The 25,883-nt window shown below is 42.0% G+C and overlaps 1 protein-coding gene across 1 annotated transcript in view; it reads right to left on the minus strand.

Annotated features, from left to right (window-relative positions):
- CFAP299 (cilia and flagella associated protein 299) overlaps positions 1–25,883 on the minus strand; it is a 534,640-nt gene that overhangs the window by 111,523 nt on the left and 397,234 nt on the right. Inside the window, exon 5 of the mRNA XM_056568944.1 lies at positions 6,402–6,544. Within this exon, the coding sequence (XP_056424919.1) occupies positions 6,402–6,544 (143 nt within the window). The remainder of the gene's footprint in view (positions 1–6,401; positions 6,545–25,883) is intronic.

Here is a 25,883-nt window from a genome sequence, read left to right on the forward strand (position 1 = left end):
ACCCCCCCCCGCCCCCAATCTGCTATTTGTCGACGCTTCTGGACGACCAATAGCAGGGATAGGAGGGGTTGCACCCCTGCCACCTCCCTCCTATGCCTTCACGGGCATGGGCATTTGCACGGGGTGCCTGCTGATAGTTATCAGCAGTCACCCCGATCCGGTCCCCGCCCGACACGCAATGGGGATTGAAATCCCCACGGGTGTACAGGTATGCCCTTGGTCCTTAAGTACCAGTGACCAAGGGTGCATACGCATACGCCCATGGTCCTTAAGGGGTTAAATGGGCACTGTCAGATACAAAAACTTTTGATATGTTGTAAAGCATGCAAAACCAATAGGTTTTGCATTTGCTTTCATTACAAAATTTTCATTATTTCATACTGAAAAAGCCAGTCAAACAACTGCCCCCCCCCCCCCCCTGTCTGCTTGGACACATACCAGTCCTGCTGTGTCCATGCTTCATCACCTATGTGATGGACACACTTCCTTGATTGATAGCTGTGAGTGCAGGGCTCACAGCTGGAGGAAAAATCCTCCCACTGTCAGCTTGTGTCCCATGACTGTCAGTGAGGACAAGCTGGGAATTGTAGTTTTGCTAATGCTAGGGGAGATGTGAGCAGACAGCATACTGAGGGGGGGGGGGGGGGGGGAGACCTGTACAGTGAGGCCATGCCCACTTTCCTCTGAGAGGAGCTAAATTAAAAGTGTAATAAATAAAATAAAGGTGTTAGGCACATAAAAATTAGATGTACATGGTCAGGATTAGGTACTGAGTGATATATTTAAAAACATGTTTTTTGTTTTATCTGACAGGTACGCTTTAATCCTTCCAGTACTTATCAGCTGCTGTGTACTACAGAGGAAGTTGTATAGTTGTTTTCAGTCTGACCACAGTACTCACTGCTGACACCTCTGTCCATATCAGGAACTGTCCAGAGTAGGCGCAAATCCCCACAGCAAACCTCTCCTGCTCTGGAACCAGTTAATTAGAATTTTTTGTTGATTTGAATATTTGTTGTAATCTCCCTATTCTTTAGTAGTAAAAAATAATCTGGTCACACACTAGAAAAATAGGTTCAGTGTAACCTGTTAAGGTCTACTTTTATTAGCTATTACTGTAAGTAGTAACGTTAGCAGATAGTAAAACTAGGAACACAGCTCAGCTTCAAAGGCAAGGGATAAAATGTCAAAATGTCTCTAGGACGGAAAATATCTAAAAAATAATAATAATAATAATAAAAAAAAAAAATATATATATATATATATATATATATATATATATATATATTACCTTCTTTCAAATTTGTCATTACCTCCTTTCAAGGAGTGACTCACAGATTTCAGTGGCTCAAGACAAAACAAATCTCTACAGAAGTCCTCTTAAAAGATTTTGCTTAAATATGGAAATGTGTACTTCCTGGTGACTCACACAGTTTCCTTCTTAAATTCATTTTTTTGGTGACAAGTTGATTGGAAATGTTTTAAGTATTACAGTATTCAGTTAAATGGCTTAGAAAAGGAATATTCATTTTGATTCTAAAAAACAAGAAGGATGATATGGAATAAAGTTATATATTTAGTCATAGCATCTCCAAAAGTTATTACTGACTGTTTTGTATAAGTCTATCGTTGTTTAAAGAATATCTTTCACAACAATTTGCTTCAATGTGTCAAACATAAAAAGTGGCACAAGGGGATCAGAGGTACTTTTCTTGGATCTTTCGAATCAACATTCTTAAAAGGAACCTCCTGCTCCAGCTGTTTCACCTTTTCTAGACACTCCTGGTGGTGCTTCCGTTCGCTTTTCCCCCAATCTCTGACCTCCCTTTTCACTAGGTTTGTGTGGGCTATCTCCCACCATAGAATAGCTACTTGTACTCTTTCACAGCATAAACTCTTACTCTTACTATTTAGCAGCCTCAGCAACCCGAATCTTAAATTGCTTTCATCACGCTCTTTCCAAGCTATGGATGGGTCTGGAACAGTTTCCGATTGTTCCCGATTGCATCCCTTCTGTGGATTAGCCCTTCCTTTTGGATGAAGCGGACCCTGAGATCCCTACCATTCTTCTCCCGGTCGGTCCTACAAGTGTGTCTGCTTCAGCTCTCCAGGTCATGCTTTTCAAACTCCTTGTTCCTCTCACCCCTCTGCTGGTCTTCAGGCTGGCAGCTTTCTGACTGCAACCTGCCTGACCCTTTCACTATCTATCGGGTTCTCCAGTCGTCCTCGCGAAAAACTCAGCGGACATTCTCGAGGACCATTGTCCCTCAAATTGCTCTCTTTTCCAGTACACACAGTTGCAGCACTTTTATATTTCATGGAAAGGGTCGGGGGATTTTCATAATGATCTGACTGCCCTCAAATCTCTCTGCCTGTTCACTACAAAGCCAACACATGTTGTGTTGTCCATGTATTCCCTTCTCTGTAGTAGAGACTCTCAAGACTTGCTTCCTTTCCAGAGGAGCTGGGAGTGTGGGCTTGCTGGCACCCCTAGCACAGTGGACTGGGAAACTTCTTTCCTGCTTTGTCACAAGACGTCTATATCTGTGGTGCTGCATTAATTGAACTATAAACTCCCCTCTCTGGTACAGGGTCCCTCCCCTTCTCCCTCCTCCGATCTGTGTTGGCGGTGCCATTGGGCTAGTGGTACAATTTTCCACATGTGGTTGACCTGCCCCTGATGTTTGCCTATTCAATCATTTGTTGCGGTAGGGAACTCCCTTTCAATAACTAAAAACAGATATTTTCAGTTATCTGACAAATTTATAAATGGTTTTACTTTATTCTCATATAAATAGACAACCTGCAAGTTACATAGTGAAAATTAACTTCAGTAGAAATATAAATCAATAAATAATACTAATATTATTTTTACTATTAATGTTAATAATAATAACAATAATAATAACACTTCCAATGTAATTATCTATGAATGATCTACTAAAGAAAATTCCTCAGGTGAAAATGTTAGAAATAAAATCCTCTTATCAAGAGAAAAGTTGTAAAGATCCTCTGTACCTTAGAATATACAACTAACTTCCAAGAGAGAAGAGTGCTGAGTGAGTCGGAAATGTAAATATTGTCGGTGGAAGTCATTTCGATCTTAATATTCATCCACTATGTGTAAGTGTTCAAGGGATAGCCAGTAATACTACTGTACTTCAAAAAGACTAAATGCATCCTCCAAGTAGAAAGTGTAACACATATACTGTAGTCTCATCAAATTATACACAGGAAAAAAATATTAACTATTGGTTGTGGGGAGAGCACTGCTACAATACAATATATGCGTTCATAGGTATCTACTTACTTCTCCATATGGTCACATATGGTCACAACCTCCCCCTTCCATGTCCGCTTGTCTCACAAATCCAGATTGTGGGTTGTTACGCCGAGCGCTCCGGGTCCCTGCTCCTCCCCGGAGCGCTCGCAGCGTTTTCCTGTTCGCAGTGCCCCGGTCAGACCCACTGACCGGGAGCGCTGCGATAATGTCCCTAGCAGGGATGCGATTCGCGATGCGGGACGCGCCCGCTCGTGGTGCGCATCCCGGCCCGCTTACCAGACTCGTTCCCCATCTGTGCTGTCCCGGCGCACGCGGCCCCACTCCCTAGGGCGCGTGCGCGACGGCTCTCTGCGATTTAAAGGGCCAGTGCGCCACTGATTGGCGCCTGATTTTAATTAGTGTGTTCACCTGTGCACTTCCCTATATTACCTCACTTCCCCTTCACTTCCTTGCCGGATCTTGTTGCCATTGTGCCAGTGAAAGCGTTCCTTGTGTATCCCAAGCCAGTGTTCCAGACCTCTTGCCGTTGCCCCTGACTACGATCCTTGCTGCCTGCCCTGACCTTCTGCTACATCCGACCTTGCTCTTGCCTAATCCCTTGTACCGCGCCTATCTCAGCAGTCAGAGAGGTTGAGCCGTTGCCGGTGGATACGACCTGGTTGCTACCGCCGCTGCAAGACCATCCCGCTTTGCGGCGGGCTCTGGTGAATACCAGTAGCAACTTAGAACCGGTCCGCCGGCACGGTCCACGTCAATCCCTCTCTGACACAGAGGATCCACCTCCAGCCTGCCGAATCCTGACATGGGTTTTAGCAACTATTGGCTTCAATTAAAAGGGATTCGATAAACATGATCCATATAAAACGACTCAATGCTCCACATCTATTTTCATAAAATTCTGACATTGTAAACACCTTTCTGAGGTCTTATATAGCTTACACCTTTCTTCAGGACATATGGTCTGATTGACATTGCCTAATTTTTATGGAAATAAATGTGGAGGATTGAGTACTTCAATATGGATGGTGTTTTTTTTTTTTGATAGGATCGCTACTTGGTCACTTTAGTTTTTTGTTTGGTTGTATCCTGTACATATAGTTTCCTGGAACATTAACCTGTCTTGCAAATATTTAACCTGTTATATCGTTCATCCCCCGAAGTGCCTCTTTGAGAACTATTATTCTGTACATGCTTTATTATAAATGCTTGCTTTAAATGTTAATGCCTTGCATGGCACCTATAAGAAGCCGTGGTATGCATGTGCTCTAGTTTTTGTACTAATATCTTTTTTTCTTTAAAACATAATACATCTAGAATGTGATCTAAATCTAGTAAAAATCTTTTGTCCGTAATAAAACAGCTCAAGATAGCTGAAAATACTTTGAGTTGCATAGCTGAGGTTCAGAAAGCGCAGCCAATACTGTATTTAAATCCTTTAAAACCGCAACCACAATTAAAGACCACCTTAACTTTGGCTAAAGCCTCTGGTCACTGCATATCTTGGCAATGCAAATAAGTAAGGGTTTCAATAACTACAAAGGATTTCATTTGGTGTTATATGGATTCATCTGAGTAAGTTAACATTGCGGAGACATAACATCTGTGATGGCTACAGTTACATCTACTCACAGAAATATGAATTGTAGAATAATAAGGAATAATAATTAATGGCTGACCGTAAAAAGTTAAATATGTATATACAACAACAAAGTGTGACAATTGCACAATATTATTTTTTAAATATATACAGAATGATGATACTTAGGGGGTGGAAATCTTAAAGATTGTGTCAAGAATGTGTATAATGTATCCAACTGGTTTGGTGTGCAAACAAAATCAAATACACCATATTAGGCTATACTTGCTGGTAATTTAGCATATAGCTATCAAATAATTAATGACCCTTATAAAATGTAACAGTTATTTGATATACATTAAAACATAAATAGATAAAACATGTATATATCCTTTATAAAAAAATAAATATAGGTATGTCACACCAATAGACAAATCCAACAATAGGAAAAATATAATTCTCAGGGTTACCAGTCACACATAAAAAACAGATCTGTGTACCCAGTGATTAGACAAATGCAAATCCTGTAAATACAAAGGCTGTCCCAATGTGTTTCCCTTCACCTAAACCTCGAGGTTCATCAGGGGACCAAATACAGAATTTAAAAAAACTTAAACAATAAGGAAAATAAAAAAAATACCATGAATTTGATTAGAGATAAGTATAAGTTGTCATGTTAAAAAAAAATGGACCACTCACTCAAGTACCAGGACAGATGACCAGCAGTCCAAACTAGCTTGGTATATAACTATTCTTGTCAACTTTTGAGGAGAGTTATCAGGGACATTTTTCTGCCCATTTATATAGGCTTATGCAGCTGCAGGTGTGCCCCTGAGCAGGTTAAGAGTTTCTAGGATATGGAGCAGTTTAAGAAGCCCAACTAACATGAATGCCTTTTAAGTTGTTAGCTATACTATTTACATCAGGCCAAAAGTTTGAGGGCACAAACCCCAAGGCACCTGTATCCATCTCAAAATAAAAATAAATGTTTCATATACATATATAGTTAACATATAACATTGTTGCTACTATACCATAAGCAGATATTACCACCATGCAGTAAGAAAAATCACCTCTATCTGGCCAATATTACCAATGCTTTTACTATGATGTAACAGAATTCACTGTGCAAAGCCCAATATTATCACCATGTAGACCATACAAGTTAATACAATACTGTTAAATCAAGTGACTGATATTACTGTCATGTATTTATTTAAAGTGTTACTATCATTTTAAAAACTTTTGACATGTCATGAGTGGTCAGACCCCATTTGATCTTTACAATAAGTGGGGAGAAGCATTCCGATTCTGTTGAAGAGTTTAGCTGAGTGCTTCTCCTGGCTTTTCTAACAAATGGTGGGAGTCTGAACACCCAAAAACACCCAAAAACAAAAATCGCTTTAATAACCATTTAAAATAATTGTTTTCTGCCTTCATTCCCCTCTGCAGAAAATAGTCCCTCTACACTGACCTTCTACACTTAATGTTAATATCATATTTATTAACCTTCCTTTATTTTACTTGTGTTATTTGTTATACCTTAAGTCAGTGGGTTGTGGAAGGAGCTTTTTCTTGCCACTAAAGTACATTTCAAAATCTTCTGTCTTTAGCCGATGGGAATAATCAATGTATCCAGACAATTCCTGTCCTTGTGAATTTTTGTCCCGGATAAAGATAATAGACTAAAAGAGGAAAAATTTAAACAGAAAAGAGTCAAAATCTCATATTAATGCTGTATTTTGGAAATGTACTATTTGCAGTAAAAGTCATCATTTATAAAATTTATAAAAATTTATAAAATTAGCAGTAAAAGTCATCATTTCCAATCACAAATGACCCGACCTTGTTTCACTATTTCAAAATTAAATACTAATGTATAGTAACACCAGTAAGAAATAGAGAAGTAATAATTTGGAATATGTAATGTGTTTGCAAAAAATACTTATAAATAGAGTTGAGCAATCTCAAAAAATTTTGGTTAGCGGCAACACAGGTTGTTTGTGAACCAGAAATGCAATAAGCCTCAAAATCTGTGTATAACACTGCCTAAGAACTCTTAAGCCCTGAATAACACTTCTAGGGTCAACTAGAAATATAGTTTTAAAGTGCTTTTAAGGCTAAACTATTGTCAAAGTTCTGGCAACGTGGAAACCCATGGTAACTAACAGCTTGCACTACTGCACTAGTGGATTTTGTATGTTTTTTTAACAATAAAATAAAGGTGCATATATAATCCCTGTTTGTTGACAGATGCCTGCTGGTGTTAAAATGCACACAGTGGTATTGGAAGAAAAAATAGCTTTTTCCAAGTGTTTTAAAAATTCTCCTTTTTTAGAATTAGCAGCAGGTTTTAAGTTTGGCAAGTGAAAATGCAATAAATTTTTCCAAGCATTCCAAAAATTCTCCCTTTGTGAATTATAAGAGTTTTGGTGTCTCAAAATAGTGAAGAAGAAATAGCTTTTGTATGAAAAGCCAACACAAATGATTTTGGAGATCATAGGTTGTGTACGTGTAGACCTGGCTGGTAGTAGCAGCAGCAAGGGGGATGGACTGGTGGTTGTAGCCAGCAGTCAACAAGGTGTGGTTGACTGGTTGTAGTTGTAGTAGCCAGCAGGCAATGGTGGATTAGTGATAATTCTAGTAGCCAATGGACAGCAGGCAGTGATGGATTGGTGGTAGCCAGGGAACAGTAGGCAGTGGTGGACTGGTGGGAGTAGTAGTAGCCAGTTGAAAGCAGACAGTGATAGACTGGTGAGAGCTGTAGTTTAATCAGCGGACAGGACAGCAGGGGTGGTGGTAGTAGTATCATCTCAGTGACATCTGGCACAGGAGATTTAGAGTACGTTCGCACGGATGGATCCGCAGCATATTTTAGGCTGCAGATCCGCCAACGATGGACCCCCTATATTGTGACTCCAGCTGTGCCTGCTCGTAGAAGCAATCCATCGCTACGAGCAGGCACACTGCGATGTGCGAGTCGCCGCGCTTATGCGCAGTGTACTCGAATACATCATGGCCGCTCCCCCTGTTCCCTTTCTCTGATGCTACACTGGAGGGTAGACAAGACAAAACCCAAAACCCATGGCAAACTGGGCATGTTTTGGCCCATGGTCTAATCTGGTGACCCAGAAGTACATAGGGTCTGGTCTTATGGTGTCTATCAGAGAAAGGGCACAGCTTAGGTATGCATCAACCTGGTTGTTCAGGTGGTGGTGGTGATTCATGTCAGGGTGGAATACCAAATGTAAAAATGTTGTCATCATTTACTCCAAGAAGATGCAGCTGCTGCACATGCCTCTTGCAGAGGTAGTGCTGGAAAAGGGAGTGGAGTGTTGACATAGGGAGTGGAGTGGACCCTTGTTTGGCATGTGTTTGCTGCTGGAAAGCTGTGGGAAGCTGGCTGCTTAGCTTCACCCTATAAAAAAAAAATGTTGCTGAGGGTCTAAGAGTGTGGCTATCCAATACTCATTTCTTTCCTTGAAATGCTTAATGCTCAGTGAGCAAGCAACAAAGCATGAAGCTCACCCCCCTTGTCAGCTTTTCCGAGAGCCCGGCTTGTTTTGTCTTCATTTCCAGCCAAGGTCAGTCCTCAATGTCCTTGTTATCATCATCACCACCACGCCCCCTCCCATACACTTGCATTGAGAGGGATGGGCATGATGTCACAAGGGGGCAGGGCCGTGATGTAACGTGCCCCCGGCCCCTGTATCGCCGGTCATCAGGCACGGAGCGAAGTTCTCTCCATGCACCAGATGACAGGGGGTGCTGCAGGAGAGATCACGGGGGTTCGCAGTGGTTGAACCCCCCGCAATCAGATATCTTATCCCCTAACCTTTGGATCAGTTTCTACACAGTAAATTTTTCGGTAAAAATGACACCTGATCTTTATTCTGTAGGTCCATGCGATTAAAATGATATACTACTTATATAGCTATATAACTACATGCACGAAAATTAATACGTTTAAAATTGTCATTTTCTAACCCCTTTAACTTTTTTATTTTTCCACAAATGGGCTGTGATCTGAAGTTTTTATCGGTATCATTTTTGTTTTGATCTGACGTTTTGATCGCTTTTTATAAATTTTTTTATGGTATAAAAAGTGACCAAAAATACACTATTTTGGACTTTGGAATTTTTTTGCGCGTACGACATTGACCGTGCAGTTTAATTAACAATATATTTTTTATGGTTTGGAAATTTACAAACGTGGCGATACCACATATGTTTGTTTTTATTTTTATTTACACACTTTTTTTTAAATGGGAAAAGGGAGGTGATTCTGATTTTTATTAGGGAAGGGGTTAAATCACATTTATTAAAGGGGTATTCCAGGAAAAAAAACTTCTGGCTCCAGAAAGTTAAACAGATTTGTAAATTACTTAATCCTTCCAATAATTATCAGCTGCTAAAGTTGAGTTGTTATTTTCGGTCTGGCAACAGTGCACACTGCTGACATCTCTTCTTGTCTCGGGAACTGCACAGAGTAGAAGAGGTTTGCTATGGGGATTTGATTCTACTCTGGACAGTTCCCAAGAAAGGTGACATCAGAGAGCACTTAGACAGAAAAGAACAACTCAACCTCAGCAGCTCATAAGTACAGAAAGGATAAGATTTTTTAATAGAAGTAATTTACAACTCTGTTGATATATATATATATATATATATATATATATATATATATATATATATATATATATATATAAAGTTTTTTTTTCCTGAATAACCCATTTAACTTTTTTTTTTTATGCAGTGTTATAGCCCCCTCAAGGGGCTGTAACATTGCATACACTGATTGCAGGCACTGTTCAATGCATTGCCATAAAAATGCATAGATCAGTGTTTTCTGCTCTTCATTGCTCAAGCCCTGATTTCAGGCTTGGAGCAATCAAACGCCGATCGGACAGCTGGGAAGAAGATAAGTCACATCCCGCTGTCCTCTAAGCTGTTCGGGACACCGCAATTTCACCGATTCAAAGTTGAGATCCCCGCTTTGCCCGCCGCTGGAAGTTCAGTGGGTAAAGATGGTGGCGGCGGCAGTTACCGGCGGTAGACAGCAGGGGACTGGTGGCAGGGAGGACCAGTGGCAGCAGTATGCAGGCGGCTGTGGCTGTGGCGGACAGAGGCAGCAATGAAGATCTGGTAAGTGATCTTCACTGCTGCCTTGTAGTTTCACAACTACAATTCCCAGCATGCCCAGATAGCCAAAGGCTGTCTGGGCATGCTGGGAGTTGTAGTTTTGCAATATCTGGAGGGCTACAGTTTGGAGTCCTCTGTCCAGATGTTGCAAAACTACAACTCCAAGCATGCCAAGACTGTCCAGACATGCTGAGGGTTGTAGTTTGGCAACATCTGAAAGGCCAGATGTTGCAAAACTACAACTCCCAGCATGCCCGGAGAGCCGAAGGGCATGCTGGGAGTTGTAGTTTTGCAACAACTGGAGGCACACTGGTTGGGAAACATTGTCTGTTTCCTAACTCAGTGTTTCCCAACCCGTGTGCCTCCAGCTGTTGCAAAACTACAACTCCCAGCATGCATTGACAGACCATGCATGCTGGGAGTTGTAGTTCTGCAACAGCTGGAGGCACACTGGTGCAGAAACACTGAGGTAGTCTGTTACCTAACTTAGTGTTTCCCAACCTGTGTGCCTCCAGCTGTTGCATAACTACAACTCCCAGCATGCATGGTCTGTCAGTGCATGCTGGGAGTTGTAGTTTTGCAACAGTTGAAGTTTAGCCCCTCGCCCAAGTTAATGCACAAGGTACAGTCACATGGGTGGGGGTTTACAGCAAGTTTCCCACTTTAAGTTTGAGCTGCAGCAAATTTTCCACTGCAGCTCAAGCTCCCAGCTATGAACTCCCGCCTGTGTGAATGTATTCTAAAAACACTTACACTTACCTACACTTACACAAAATAAAGGGTAAAACACTACATATATACACCCTTACACTAGCACTCAATAAAAGTAAAAACGTCTCATACAGCAGTGTTTCCAAAACGATGCTTCCAGCTGTTGCTAAAGATCTCTTAGTATTGCCGGACAGCCATTGACTGTCCAGGCATGCTGGGAGTTTTGCAACAGCTGGAGGCACCCTGTTTGGGCAACACTGCCATGTCCGTCCCTATGCAAATTCCTAATTTAGCCCTCAAATGTGCATGGTGCTCTCTCACTTCGGAGCCCTGTCATATTTCAAGGCAACAGTTTAGGGCCACATATGGGGCATTTCCGTACTCAGGAGAAATTGTGTTCCAAATTTTGGAGGTCTTTTTCTCCTTTTACCCCATATGAAAAGGTAAAGTTGGGGTAAACAGCAGCACGTTAGTGTAAAAAAAATTAAAATTTTACACTAACATGCTGGTGTTGCCCCCATACTTTTCGTTTTTACAAGAGGTAAAAGGAAAAAAAGACCCCCAAAGTTTGTAACACAATTTCTCCTGAGTATAAAAATACCCCATATGTGGGTGTATCTGAGCACAACAAGGTCAGAAGGGGCTAAATTGCACAGGGGTGGCTTATTTAACAGGGGTTCTGACATAAACACAAAAAAAATCACCCACATGTGACCCCATTTTGGAAACTTCACCCCTTACATAACATAGCAAGGGGTACAGTGAGCCTTAACACCCCACAGGTATTTGACAAATTTCTGTTAAAGTTGGATGTGAAAATGAAAAATCTGATTTTTTTCACTAAAATGCTGGTGTTACCACAAAGTTTTTATTTCCACAATGTGTAATAGGAGAAAAAGCCCCCCAAAATTTGTAACCCCATTTCTTCTGAGTATATAAATACCCCATATGTGGATGTAAAGTGCTCTGAGGGCGAACTACAATGCTCAGAAGAGAAGGAGTGCCATTGGGATTTTGGAGAGAGAATTTGGCTGGAATTGAAGGCCACGTGTGTTTACAAAGCCCCCATGGTGCCAGAACAGTGGACCCCCCTCACATGTTAACCCATTTTGGAAACTACACCCCTCACGGAATGTAATAAGGGGTACAGTGAGCATTGACACCCCCACAGGTGTCTGACAGATTTTTTGAACAGTGGTCCGTGAAAATGAAATTCTTCATTCATTCTTCAAAACTTCAATTTTTCATTTGCACAGCCCACTGTTCAAAAAATGGTGCTCCTTCTCTTCTGAGCATTGTAGTCCGCCCGCAGAGTACTTTATATCCACATATGGGGTATGTCCATACTCAGAAAAAATTGTGTTACATATTTTGGGAGGCTTTTTCTCCTATTATCCCTTGTAAAAAAAAAATTATTTTCACATCCGACTTTAGTGAAAAGTCGTCAAACACCGGTGGGGTGTTAAGGCTCACTGTACCCCTTGTTATATTCCTTGAGGGGTGTAGTTTACCAAATAGTATGCCATGTAGTTTTTTTTGCTGTTCTGGAACCATAGGGGCTTCCAAAATGTGACATGCCCCCCAAAAACCCTTTCAGCAAAATAAAGGGCCACTGCGCCACTGATTGGCGCAGCAGGCCTAATCAGTATCTTCACCTGTGCACTCCCTACTTATACCTCACTTCCCCTGCACTCCCTCGCCGGATCTTGTTGCCATTGTGCCAGTGAAAGCGTTTCCTTGTGTGTTCCTAGCCTGTGTTCCAGACCTCCTGCCGTTGCCCCTGACTACAATCCTTGCTGCCTGCCCTGACCTTCTGCTACGTCCGACCTTGCTCTTGTCTACTCCCTTGTACCGCGCTTATCTCAGCAGTCAGAGAGGTTGAGCCGTTGCCGGTGGATACGACCTGGTTGCTACCGCCGCTGCAAGACCATCCCGCTTTGCGGCGGGCTCTGGTGAATACCAGTAGCAACTTAGAACCGGTCCACCGACACGGTCCACGCCAATCCCTCTCTGGCACAGAGGATCCACCTCCAGCCAGCCGAATCGTGACAACTTTACATCCACATATGAGGTATTTCCTTACTCGAGAGAATTAGGGTTACAAACTACCTATTACCACTTGTAAAAATGAAAAAAATGGGTCTACAAGTATTCCTGTGAAACACCAAAAAGGTCAACAAACTTTCTGAATATCATTTTGAATTCTATAAGAGGTGCAGTTTTCATAATGGGGTCCATTATGGGGTATTTATGATATAAAAACCCTCAAATTCACTTCAAAACTGAATCTGAAAATTCAGATTTTGAAATTTTCAAGAAAAATTAGAAAATTGCTGCTAGACTAAAATGCCCCTAATGTCTTCAAAAAGTAAAAATGTGTCAACTTTATGATGCAACCACAAACTAGACATATTGTATATGTGAATCAACATATAATTTATTTGGAATGTCCACTTTCCTTAGAAGCAGAGAGCTTCAAAGTTCGAAAAATCTCAGAATCAAATTCATAAGTTAAAGCATTAATGCTTAAAGTGACAGTGGTCTGATTTGCAAAAAACTGTTGCGTCCTTAAGGTCAAAATGCGCTGCGTCCTTAAGGAGTTAATATTCTCCCACTACTGTACACAATACACTGCACATACACGACCAACACTCAACATTCATGGTTTATGGAGCAGTTCCTCTCTATAGAGAATGCATGACGCACTGGTCCACTCTCTTAATTTATGGGGATATTACTCCTGCATTCTGGTGATTGATAGGTGTCCCATCTGTCAGACCCCACCATTCACCTTGATATCCCCCATCATGAGCATAAGCGATTATTTAACATTTTAAGAATACCTCTAAGAACAATAATGTTATCAGTCTGTCACCTGAATTTAGGAAGACACCTTATATTGACATACCACAACAACCACCATCATTACCACCACAGACCATACCCCAAAACTGAGCCTCCTGAATAAAACCCTGACAGACATCATGCCCTCTTAATACAACCCTGCCATAATCTGTTCTATCTGAATATAACCCTTTCAAAAACTGTACCCGATGCAACACACTGTATCTATAATAATAATACTGCCACACACTGTTTCTTCTCAATTATGCTGAATCTTACCCCTGCACTGTCCTCCTCCAGATCTCTCTGACCACTTCCTCCTCCAGAGCCCTTTGTCCGCTTCCTCCTCCAGGCCCCTCTGTCCGCCTCCTCCTCCAGACCCCTCTGTCCGCCTCCTCCTCCAGACCCCTCTGTCCGCTTCTTCCTCCAGACCCCTCTGTCCAACTCCAGACTCCTCTGTCCGCCTCCTCCTCCAGACTCCTCTGCCCGCCTCCTTCTCCAGATTCCTCTGTCCACGTCCTGCTCCAGATTCCTCTGTCTGCCTCCTCCTCCAGATTCCTCTGTCTGCCTCCTCCTCTAGACCCCTCTGTCCGCCTCTTCCTCTAGATTCCTCTGTCCCCCTCCTCCTCCAGACCCCTCTCACCGCCTCCACCTCCAGACCCCTCTGTCTGCCTCCTCCTGCAGACTCCTCTGTTCGCCTCCTCCTCCAGACTCAACTGAACGCCTCCTCCTCCAGAACCCACTGTCCACCTCCTCCTCTAGACCCCTCTGTCCGCTTCCTCCTCTAAACCCCTCTGTCTGTCTCTTTCTCCAAACCCCTTTATCCACCTCCTCCTTCAGGCTCCTCTATCTGCCTCCTTCTCCAGATTCCTCTGTCCGCCTCCTACTCCAGACCCCAATGCCTGCCTCCTCCTCCAGGGTCCTCTGTCTGCTTTCTCCCCCACACTCCTCTGTCCGCCGCCTCCTCCTCCAGATTCCTCTGTCCCCTTCTTCCTCCAGACCCCTCTGTTCTCCTCTCCAGAGCCCTCTGTCCTCCTCCTTCTCCAGACCCCTCATCTATCATACACATTTATTATATACATACATACATGCACATATCTATCATACATACATCATACATACATGCACACATATACATACGCACATCTATCATACTTCTATCATACATACAGACATCTAGCATCTATCTGTTCATCTATCTATCATACACACATCTCTTTTGCATACCTTTACATTGAGGTGGCCAGTATAATGGAATTTGACATGCCCACACGGCAAGTAACTCTCCAGAAACCACTGCTGCATTTAAGCAGCAGTGTCAATAAAAAGCGAAAGCCTGAGACTCAAGGCTATAGGCACCAGACTTCAGTCCCCTTAGCCCCCCTAGCAACACCCCTGCAGTATGCTAAAAAAAATAGTGTGGACACGCAAAGAGAATCACTAGATGACTCTGTTCGGCAATAGAAGTGAATGGGGTCCGCTGCTCTAGTTAACAGTACATGTCAGCATCCTGTTTTTGGCATAAAACTATGAATATGACTAATGGAGGCAGGAACCTAGTATGCACCTACCCTTAGATAAAGCTAAACAGAAGAACAGTAATATTTTCCTTCTTGGAAACTATTTGAAAAGCCAATTTTTACATTTAAAGGGGTACTCCTATGGAAAACTTTTTTTTTTTTTTTTTTAGATCAACTGGTGCCAGAAAGTTGAACAGATTTGTAAATTACTTCTGTTAAAAAATCTTAATCCTTCCAGTACTTTTTAGGGACTGTATACTACAGAGGAGAGTTTTTCATTTTGGATTTCTCTTATGTCACCACCACGGTGCTCTCTGCTGACCTCTGCTGTCCATTTTAGGAACTGTCCAGAGCAGGACACCAACTTTGGAATCAAATAAAAAGTAATAGTCTCTGTCAACAGGATTTTGTGAATAAATTGAGGATAGGTGTAGGACACCTCTTCCCCTTTTGTTGTCTGGGCTGTTTTAGCCAATGTTGTATAGTACAGTAAATCCGCTCAGACCAAGCAGGTGAGCCGGCAGATATTAGCAGTAATGAGCTGTATGCGCTCTGTGCATCCTGTGTGTGGAGCTCCGGTCTATGTCGGCAGCGCGGGTCTCTTTATAAGTTCTGCTGATGGGCAGTGCAGGGGTGAATTCCTGCTTGCAATGTGAGCCTAGTCAATGATGTTTCTATGGCTTGTTGTCTCTGGTATGGTACGGGGTCTGTGCAGTGGCAAGTGGTTTCCCCGTCCTATTCTCTGGTAATCGCTGCTGTGCAGGTGTGGGAGGGCTACCTCCTCATGGTTCTATGGCGAAAAAAAATAAATGTGAGACAAAAATGCTGTGCGCTATTAGCCACGGGTCCCGGCCGTTGTAAGAGGCCGGGCCCGACCCACTATGACGCGGGGCCACGCCATGGCCCCGCGTTATAGATTGGGAGCGGACTCATGACGTACGCGTACGTCATGGTTCCTTAAGAGGTTAAAGGGGTACTCCCACCCTAGACATCTTATCCCCTATCCAAAGGATAGGGGATAAGATGTCTGACCGTGGGTGTCCCGCCGCTGGGGACCCCCGCAATGTTGCATGCGCCCCCACCTGTTTCTTTTCCGGAAGTGCTGGAGGGGCTCGGTCGCGACCACGTGAACGGAACTCTGTGACGTCAGGACTCCGCCCCCGTTTGACGTCACGTCCCGTCCCCTCAATGCAAGTCTATGGGAGGGGACCTGACGTCACGGACTTCCGTTCACAAGGTCGCGACTGAGACCCTCTAGCGCTTCTGGACAAGAAACAGGTGGGTGCCGGATGCAACATTGCGGGGGTCCCCAGCGGCGGGACCCCCACGGTCATAAATCTTATTCCCTATGCTTTGGATAGGGGATAAGATGTCTAGGGTGGGAGTACCCCTTTAATTCAGTCCTGTCACTTTAGACTTTATTGGAGAGATATGGATGCATAATATATAATATATATATATATATATATATATATATATATATATATATTATGCTAGTTGCTTTATAGCCAAAATTTCAAAGTTTAGATCTGTCACCAAAAGATCACGTGAATTTTAAAACATGTTTATTCCTAATTACACTGGTAAAGGCATAAAATGTATCTAATATACCAATATCAATGGGATCCTGCTGTACCATGCTCATTCGAATTCCAGACTAAAATTCTTACTGTGGAATCTGCTTGGAAATGCATCTCTCCTATACACGGTAGGGTACAGTATCACGATGTATAATGTGATGCTCCTACTGACCATCCACATGATGGATATGTTTTAAAACGGTGTCCATTTTTCTGCATGGTTCTTTGTTGGATCCAGCAGATATCCAGCAGATAAAAAAAAAAACTAATACTTTGCTGGACTGACAAAAATGTGGCGTAATAAGTGCCTAAAAGTAAATTTTCTTAACATATACAGATTGGACTGCGTTCTCTGACACACAGTATCTCAAGATGCATTAACTTGTTGTTGACTTGTGTGTTCATAAATATTCTATCGCCTCATTATTATCAAAATGTAGTGAATTTGGGTAAAAATTTGGCCAGCAGTTATTTTATATGTATGGTCACTATTATTTAAATGTACCATATGAATGTGAATGTGACTTCTATTGGTATGGAAGAGCAAAATGAACATTTTATAAATAATCCAACAGCTATGTAAGTAGTTTTTCACGTGCATTTCTACACCTACTTCAGTCCCTCACAACTTTCTTACTACTCAATAAGGAAAAAAAACAATCCATTCAGCTGAAAACCTTTCTTATTCCTCTTGCGACTATACATCTTTTAACTTGTTCAACAACATGCCATTTTCTCTCCTGCTGAGAGTCAGATTAAGAGGTGCTATTTATCTAGTCACACTAGTTCATAAGAACAAAAGAAGGATCAACAATACTTAGCATTCCCTTTCCCTCTCCCACCTGTGATAGCACCAAATTCTGCAACATAAATTACCGCGAGAAGTCAATAAACTACAGCTGCATACTTTCAGCTAGGACACATGACCGACGAGAACATTTGACATTAGCTTAGCGGAAGCCCATCTGCTTTGTGGACACTTTAATAGAATCTCAAACAAAACCAACAGATAACAGAATGAAATGTTTGATAGGCTACATACAAGTAAAAATGATTAGCTACATAAGCATCTGCAATTTAAAAAGAATAATTCACTTTACATCTTAATAATATCTTGAAATATTAAGGACTGTAACAATTTTTACTGAAAAAAATATTTTTAAATGACAACGTAAACGTAAAAGATAAATAAATAATTAACTATTAATAATAATAATTTACAATATGATATTTTTAATGCCCATTGCCCAGACATATTAAAGAACTGACTGCTAGGTTTGTAACACGTGTCTTTCTCTTAGGGAAAGCCCCTCTGTCATAACAATGAACATTTCATACACTGCAGTATGGCTTCTTACATTATGTGACAGCATGTAGACCAGTGACAGCTAGGGAATAAGGAACAGGATAAAAGTGTACTACTGGCTACTATTCTGGAAGTATAATACCCCTTTATTCAATTGTGATGGCCAGAAATAGTATTTTATCTTAAATGGAATCTGCCGGCTACAATTCATGTTCCAATCTGCTGACATTGTTAGATAGCTGTTAGGGCAAGGGGACACATGGTACCTTTTATATATTTGTCTATGTTTCCATAATGTATGTTTTTATTCTCTGATGCCAAGCGTTAAACAGATGTCCCCAAGTCCCTGAAGTGCTGAAGGCTGGAAGGCCTTCTCGTTCCCTGACTGTGGTTGTGTGGTCTGTCTCTATGCCCCCCTTTTCCTGGCACAGATTATGTGGGCACCAATCACGATTCCCCCCTGTTCGCCACATCTTGAACTACTAGTCCCAGTGACTGCTTCCTCAGGATGGTAATGTTGAGCTGTTTCATTGGCCAGTCGAGACACAGCACCTGTGGCTCTGTCTGTGCCCTCCATCAGGATTAGTAGTTTAAGAGGTACAAATACGGGGGCCTGGGGGGTGGCTGGGGGTGATGAGGGCACAGGAGTGGGGGCACCCCAGTCTGATTTTAGCCATGGAGCCCCCTGAATCCTATGTTTGCCCCTGTCCCTGCTTGATTGACAGTCAGCTGGAAGCCAAGCCATGGTTCCAAATATCTCACCAGCGTACACTTCGATACCCTAAACTAGATGTTACAAGGCTGCTTCCCAGCCATCATCTCCATCCCCCAGCACCGGATCCTATCACCCCATCTACATTTCTCCCGTGCCGCCGGGACAGAAGGACGTGCATCCGGATCGCAAGCACAGCCGCACACATCTGACCGTGCACACTGTAGCCGGTAAGAGGCACAAAGTGCCTGAACTGTATAGTGATTGGCCTCTTGCATTGAGTCCCCATGCCACCGGGGTAGAGGGGGCATCGCCTGTATCTCTGCACCTAAAAACGTTTATAGTGGGCCCCAATCTGGGAGGCTCCAGCACTACTGAAAATTGCCCTATTGGATTATTAACTTTTTTGTCTTGCACTTTCATCTGGATTAATCCCGGCTCCTATAATATGACTTTACACTATAACTAAACAAATACTGTTTGCACTGTCCCATTGCCCCACCTTCATTGTCTCATTGTCCAATTGTTGAAGTGCAATACCACTGTGTATATTTTATATTTTTAGTATTTTATACCATTGCAAACATTTTATCTAGTGACCAGTCTGCGACAAGGGCCCTGCCGCAGACCTCACATCATTTTCTAAATAAATGTCATTATTTTATGATATTTTAGACACATTTTCTCTCTCTCTTTTTTCTAATTTTTGACCATATATCTTTTACTCTTACCTAGCCTAGCAGGACTGCCTCCTTTTTATACTATTAGTGTTTCCAATATATGCCAGACTTTTTCCAGGGGTTATTGCTGTACAAAATATTGCACTTGCTTAATGCTTAATATAACATAGAAAAAGGAGCCGGCTACTGTTATCATGATTTATACAGTCAGGCCCAAATTACATATATAGAGATCTGAGTGAGTGCATTTTGTGAAGGTGTTCAGCACAATAAAACGGGAATAGCGCCCTTAATAAGACCTCCCTAAAATAGAGGAGAATAGCAGAATAAAACACTCCTGTGGTTTTCAACCATTATTAAGATAAGATGTTAAAGAAGATTTTTCCCAAAGGCTTTTTGCTGTGTTAACTTGGACAGCCTTACTGTGTGTTGATGACTTATCTTTTCTGGGAAGCAGAATTGGAGCTTGTTCTTTTAAACAAAGCACAAGTAAACTTGAGACACAGAAGAATGACAAATTACAAGGAGAAGCTGAGGAAGACAAAAGCAGACAGTCCTGCCATTAAGCCCCTCTGCAGGCCCTTGTTGTACCAACAATGTAACAGGTGCTCTTTTTAGGCCCATCTGTAGGTTTTTACAGAAGAAGGCCTCCAGCAAATTACAACAACCATTTTATTACCCTTCCAGTCCAATTAGAAAACAACAACCTTTTTCCTGATAAATGATGTCAAGCCTAAATTATGGAGCTACACAATAAAAGCTATATTAAGACAAAAAGTATGTGTTTTAATCAATTAAATATCCATGTAATTAAACCAATGTATTTTAAATGTATTAACTGCACCGCTTTATACACTTGAGATTTATATATACTGTACAACATTTTTGATTTACAATACTTTAGTAAAAAATTATATTGTATCAACTTCATGTGTCTGGTGCAGGGATCAGAATCCCAAATGTATGGTACAGAGTCACTATCTGTTATTAAGCACTGAACACCTAAACAGAATCTGACAGCTAGTTCACCTGCACTAAACCCAGGGTTATAGTGCAGGTGAAGAGCTGTAAAATGAGGGGTTACTCACTGAAATACGTTTACTAGGTGCTGCGTATTGCTTGTAAATAGTTTAGTTCCTAATGCGTCCCAGCGCGCATTGGAGGTGGGGAGCCAGCTGGCCAAGTTCTCCTGTCTCCTACATAATACCCAGTCGACCCCACCCCCTTCATTATTATACTTATAAAGGTGGCAGGTGAGTGCACAGAGAGAAGAATGTCAGATTCTCTTTAAGGATGTTCACATATGGCACGAAAACTACTGTTACATGGGCTGACTATTGAGTAAATGAGTGTTCCTAGAAAGAAGCAATCTGATTGGTTGCTAAGGGCAACTGGTAAACTTTTCCTCTGCTCCAACATGTGTTGGTGATATAGGTTTCTAGACAGATTCTTTACATCTTGTCCCATGCAGTAGATTGCTTATATAGGCGCAGTTACAGCCATAATAGCTACTATGGTGCCCACAAGCTGAAGGGACAGACTCAGGAGCGGAACTATGTTAGCAGATTGCTTAATGTATTTATGCCTGAATACATACTGAGACCAAGAGTATCGTTGTATAGGAAAAGATTGATTGACTCAGCACACAGAAGGATTGCAGCCCTGCCATTCTCAGGATCAAAAGGGTTTTCATTTATAAATAATGTGATGGCATATCCTACCACTTCTTGTTTACCTGGAAATTCTGTGCTTGTCTATCCTTTTTGACCCCAGAATGCACATACAGTGCATCTACTACAGTTCATACACCTAACAAGAAAGCAATGCATTTGAAATGTGCAACTGATACACATGGTTCCTTTTTTCCCCAAAGCTAAAATAGGCATCAATGAAGGATGTTTAGAAAAGCCCTCACTGAAATTTCTAAATTATAATCATGAAATATGATTCTTTAAGAATTAAATCTTAAGGCAATTTTTTCACAAGCACAAAAGCATAATGTGGCCACATTTCTGCATCCATATTGGGGAACATTTATCAAGGTATTTAGAGCTTTATTTTTTTTTTTTGCTTACAAAAGTCGCACATGTGCCTAAGCATTCTTTTGTGCAACTTTTGTGGATAAGCAAAATGACGAGAGATGACGGGGAGGCTGCCTCCAGCCAGTTGTTGCTAAACTACAACTCCCATCAAGAGAGTTGTAGTTTAGGAATGGGGTGCCTCCAGCTGTTGCAAAACTACAACTCGCATCATGGGAGTTGTAGTTCAGGAACGGGATGCCTCCAGCTGTTGCTAAACTACAACCCCCATCATGGGAGTTGTAGTTCAGGAGCGGGGTGCCTCCAGCTGTTGCTAAACTACAACTCCCATCATGAGAGTTGTAGTTCAGGAATGGGGTGTCTCTAGCTGTTGCAAAGCTACAACTCCCATTATGGGAGTTGCAGTTTAGGAACAGGGTGACTCCAGCTGTTGCTAAACTACAACTCACATCATGGGAGTTGTAGATCAGCTACAGAGGGCCTACAGCTGTTGCTAAACTATAACTCCCATCACAGGAGTTGTAGTTTAACCCCTTAAGGACCCAGCCAATTTTCACTGTAGGACCCGGCCATTTTTTGCACATCTGACCACTGTCACTTTAAGCATTAATAACTCTGGGATGCTTTTACCTTTCATTCTGACTCTGAGATAGTTTTTTGGGGACATATTCTACTTTATGTTAATGGTAAATTTTCGTCGATACTTGCATAATTTCTTGGTGAAAAATTCCAAAAGTTTATGCATTTTTTTTTAACTTTGAAGCTCTCTGCTTGTAAGGAAAATAGACATGCCAAATAAATTATATATTGATTTACATATAAAATATGTCTACTTTATGATTACATCATAAAGTTGACATGTTTTTACTTTTGGAAGACATCAGAGGGCTTCAAAGTATAGCAGCAATTTTAACATTTTTCACAAACTTTTCAAAATCGGAATTTTTCAGGGACCAGTTCAGTTTTGAAGTGGATTTGAAGGCCCTTCATGTTAGAAAATGACCCCATTATAAAAACTGCACCCCTCAAAGTATTCAAAATGACATTCAGTAAGTGTGTTAACCCTTTAGGTGTTTCACAGGAATAGCAGCAAATTGAAGGAGGAAATTCAAAATCTTCATTTTTTACACTTGCATGTTCTTTTAGACCCAGTTTTTGAATTTTTGCAAGGGGTAATCGGAGAAAAAGTCCCCCAAAGTTTGTAACCCAATTTCTCTCGAGTAAGGAAATACCTCATATGTGTATGTCAAGTGTTCGGCAGGTGCAGTAGAGGGCTCAAAAGGGAAGGAGCAACAATGGGATTTTGGAGAGTGAATTTTGATTAAATGGTTTTTGGGGGGCATGTCACATTTACAACAGCAGAAATTTTGTCACTAAAGTGCAGTTTTTCCCCCCAAATTTACTAATTTTACAAAAGGTAATGGGAGAAAATGCCCCACAAAATTTTTAACCCCATCTCTTCTGAGTATGGAAATACCCCATGTTAGGACGTAAAATGCTCTGTGGGCGAACTACAATGCCCAGAAGAGAAGGAGTTACAATTGGCTTTTGGAAAGCAAATTTTGCTGAAATGGTTTTTGGTGGGCATGTTGCATTTAGGAAGTCCCTATGGTGCCAGAATGGCAAAAAACAACCCACATGGCCACTATTTTGGAAACTACACCCCATAAGGAACGTAACAAAGGGTACAGTGAGCCTTAACACCTCACAGGTGTTTGATGACTTTTTGTTTAAGTTGGATGTGTAAATGAAAAAAAAAATCATTAAAATGCAGTTTTTTCCCCATTTTTACATTTTTACAATAGGTAATAGGAGAAAATGACCCCCAAAATGTGTAACCCCATTTCTGTGAAAAAATACCCCATGTGTGAACGTCAAGTGCTCTGCTGGCACACTACAATGCTCAGAAGAGAAGGAGCGCCATTGAGCTTTTGAAGAATGAATTTGTTTGTGAATGGAAGTTAGGGGCCATGTGCGTTTACAAAGCCCCCTGTGGTGCCAGAACAGTGGACCCCCCCACATGTGACCCCATTTTTGAAACTACACCCCTCAAGGAATGTAATAAGGGGTGCAGTGAGTATTTACACCCCACTGGCGTTTGATAGATCTTTGGAACAGTGGGCTGTGCAAATGAAAACATTTTTTTTTCATTTTCACGGACCACTGTTTCAAAAATCTGTCAGACACCTGTGGGGCGTAAATTCTCACTGTACCCCTTATTACATTACGTCAGGGGTGCAGTTTCCAAAATGGGGTCAAATGTGGGGGGGGGTCCATTGCTCTGGCACTATGGGGGCTTTGTAAACACACGTGGCCTTCAATTCCGGACAAATTTTCTCTTCAAAAGCCCAATGTCGCTCCATCTCTTCTGAGCATTGTAGTTCACCCGCAGAGCACTTTACGTCCACATATGAGGTATGTGGGGGCATTTGAGAACTAAATTAGGGATTGCATAGGGGTGGACATAGGGGTATTCTACGCCAGTGATTCCCAAACAGGGTGCCTCCAGCTGTTGCTAAACTCCCAGCATGCCTGGACAGTCAGTGGCTGTCCGGAAATGCTGAGAGTTGTTGTTTTGCAACAGCTGGAGGCTCTGCTTTTGAAACACTACCGTACAATACGTTTTTCATTTTTATTTGGGGGGGACAGTGTAAGGGGTGTATATGTTGTGTTTTACCCTTTATTTTGTATTAGTGTAGTGTTTTTAGGGTACATTCGCACTGGCGCAGGTTTACAGTGAGTTTCCCGCTAGGAGTTTGCCCTGCGGCGAAAAACTTCAAGTAGGAAGCTTACGGTAAACTCGCCCGTACATTAACATGGGGGGGCAAACCTCCAGCTGTTTCAAAACTACAACTCCCAGCATGTACTGACAGACCGTGCATGCTGGGAGTTGTACTTTTGCAACAGCTGGAGGCACATTGGTTGGAAAATACTGAATTAGGTTCTGTTACCTAACACAGTATTTTCCAACCAGTGTGCCTCCAGCTGTTGCAAAACTACAACTCCCAGCATGTACTGATCGCCCAAGGGCATGCTAGGAGATGTAGTTATGCAACAGCTGGAGGTACGTAACTAAAAATCCCAGCATGCCGAGAAAGCTGTTTGGGCATGCTGGGATTTGCAGTTTTGCAACATCTGGAGAGCTACAGTTTAGAGACCACTGCACAGTGATCTCCAAACTGTGGCCCTCCAGATATTGCAAAACTACAAATCCCAGCATGCCCATACAGCAAACAGCTGTGTGGGCATGCTAGGAGTTGTAGTTTTTCAAGATCTGCAGGGCTACAGTTTAGAGACCACTGTATAGTAGTCTCAAACTGTCGCCCTCCAGCTGTTGCAAAACTACAAATCCCAGCATGCCCAAACAGCTGTCTGGGCATGCTAGGAGTTGTAGTTTTGCAACATTTGGAGGGCTACAGTTTGAGACCACTATACAGTGGTGTCAAAAATCAAATGCCTTTGGCTGCAACTGTTTAGGTGGACAGGTGCTTCTTTTATGTTTAAAATAAATCTTGCAAAACTGGCGTCAATGCCTGCAATTTGTGGAGGTGAAGTCTGTAGACTAATATAATAATCTTATATTACAAAAATTAATTTTATACATTTTAGGCTTGCCATTTAAATGAGCATGTCTGGAAAATTGGAGGAATTATTAAAACATCTATGCTCAGCTAGGGCACCAAAAACATAATCCTGCAGCCAGGTGTCCATGACCCTATGATCATGGTACCCGCAGCTCTTTTAGGTTGTACAAGTAGTGGCACCCCAAAGATGCCACATCCACACATGTTTCACAAGAAGGCTTGCTTTGTCTACCAGCACAGTCAGTTAAAGTGGTGTTAGTCAAAGTAACACCAGAATTGAACCAGAAGGAAACTTAATTTTGAGTTATATTCACAATTTTTAACGACAATATACGTAAATGTACGTCATGGTGCCGTGGTACTTAATGCACCATGACGTACATTAGCTCACGTTATGTGCCGCAGGTCCCAACTGCTATCAGCACCCAGGGACCCGCTGGTAATGGCGGACATCCGCGATCACGCTGATGTCCGCCATTAACCTCTCAGATGATCAATGCAGATCACGGCATCTGCGCCAGTGCGGTACTTTGAATGGATGATCAGATCGCCCGCAGCGCTGCTGCGGGGATCCGATCATCCACCATGGCAGCCGGAGGTCCCCTCACCTGGCTCCGGCCGTCTCCCGGGGTCTTCTGCTCTGGTCTGAGATCGAGCAGACCAGAGCAGAAGATCACCGATAACACTGATGAGTGCTATGCTCTATGCATAGCACTGAACAGTATTAGCAATCAAATGACTATTAAAGTGTAAAAATAAAAAATAAATAAATAAAAAAGTAAAATAAAAAAGTAAAAAAATTAGAAAAATCCTCTCCCCCAATAAAAAAGTAAAATGTCCGTTTCTACCATTTTACCCCAAAAAAGCGTAAAAAAATTATTTATGCACATATTTGGTATCGCCGTG

Source organism: Hyla sarda, chromosome 1 (genome assembly GCF_029499605.1).
Source record: "Hyla sarda isolate aHylSar1 chromosome 1, aHylSar1.hap1, whole genome shotgun sequence".
In the NCBI taxonomy this organism is placed as follows: domain Eukaryota; kingdom Metazoa; phylum Chordata; class Amphibia; order Anura; family Hylidae; genus Hyla; species Hyla sarda.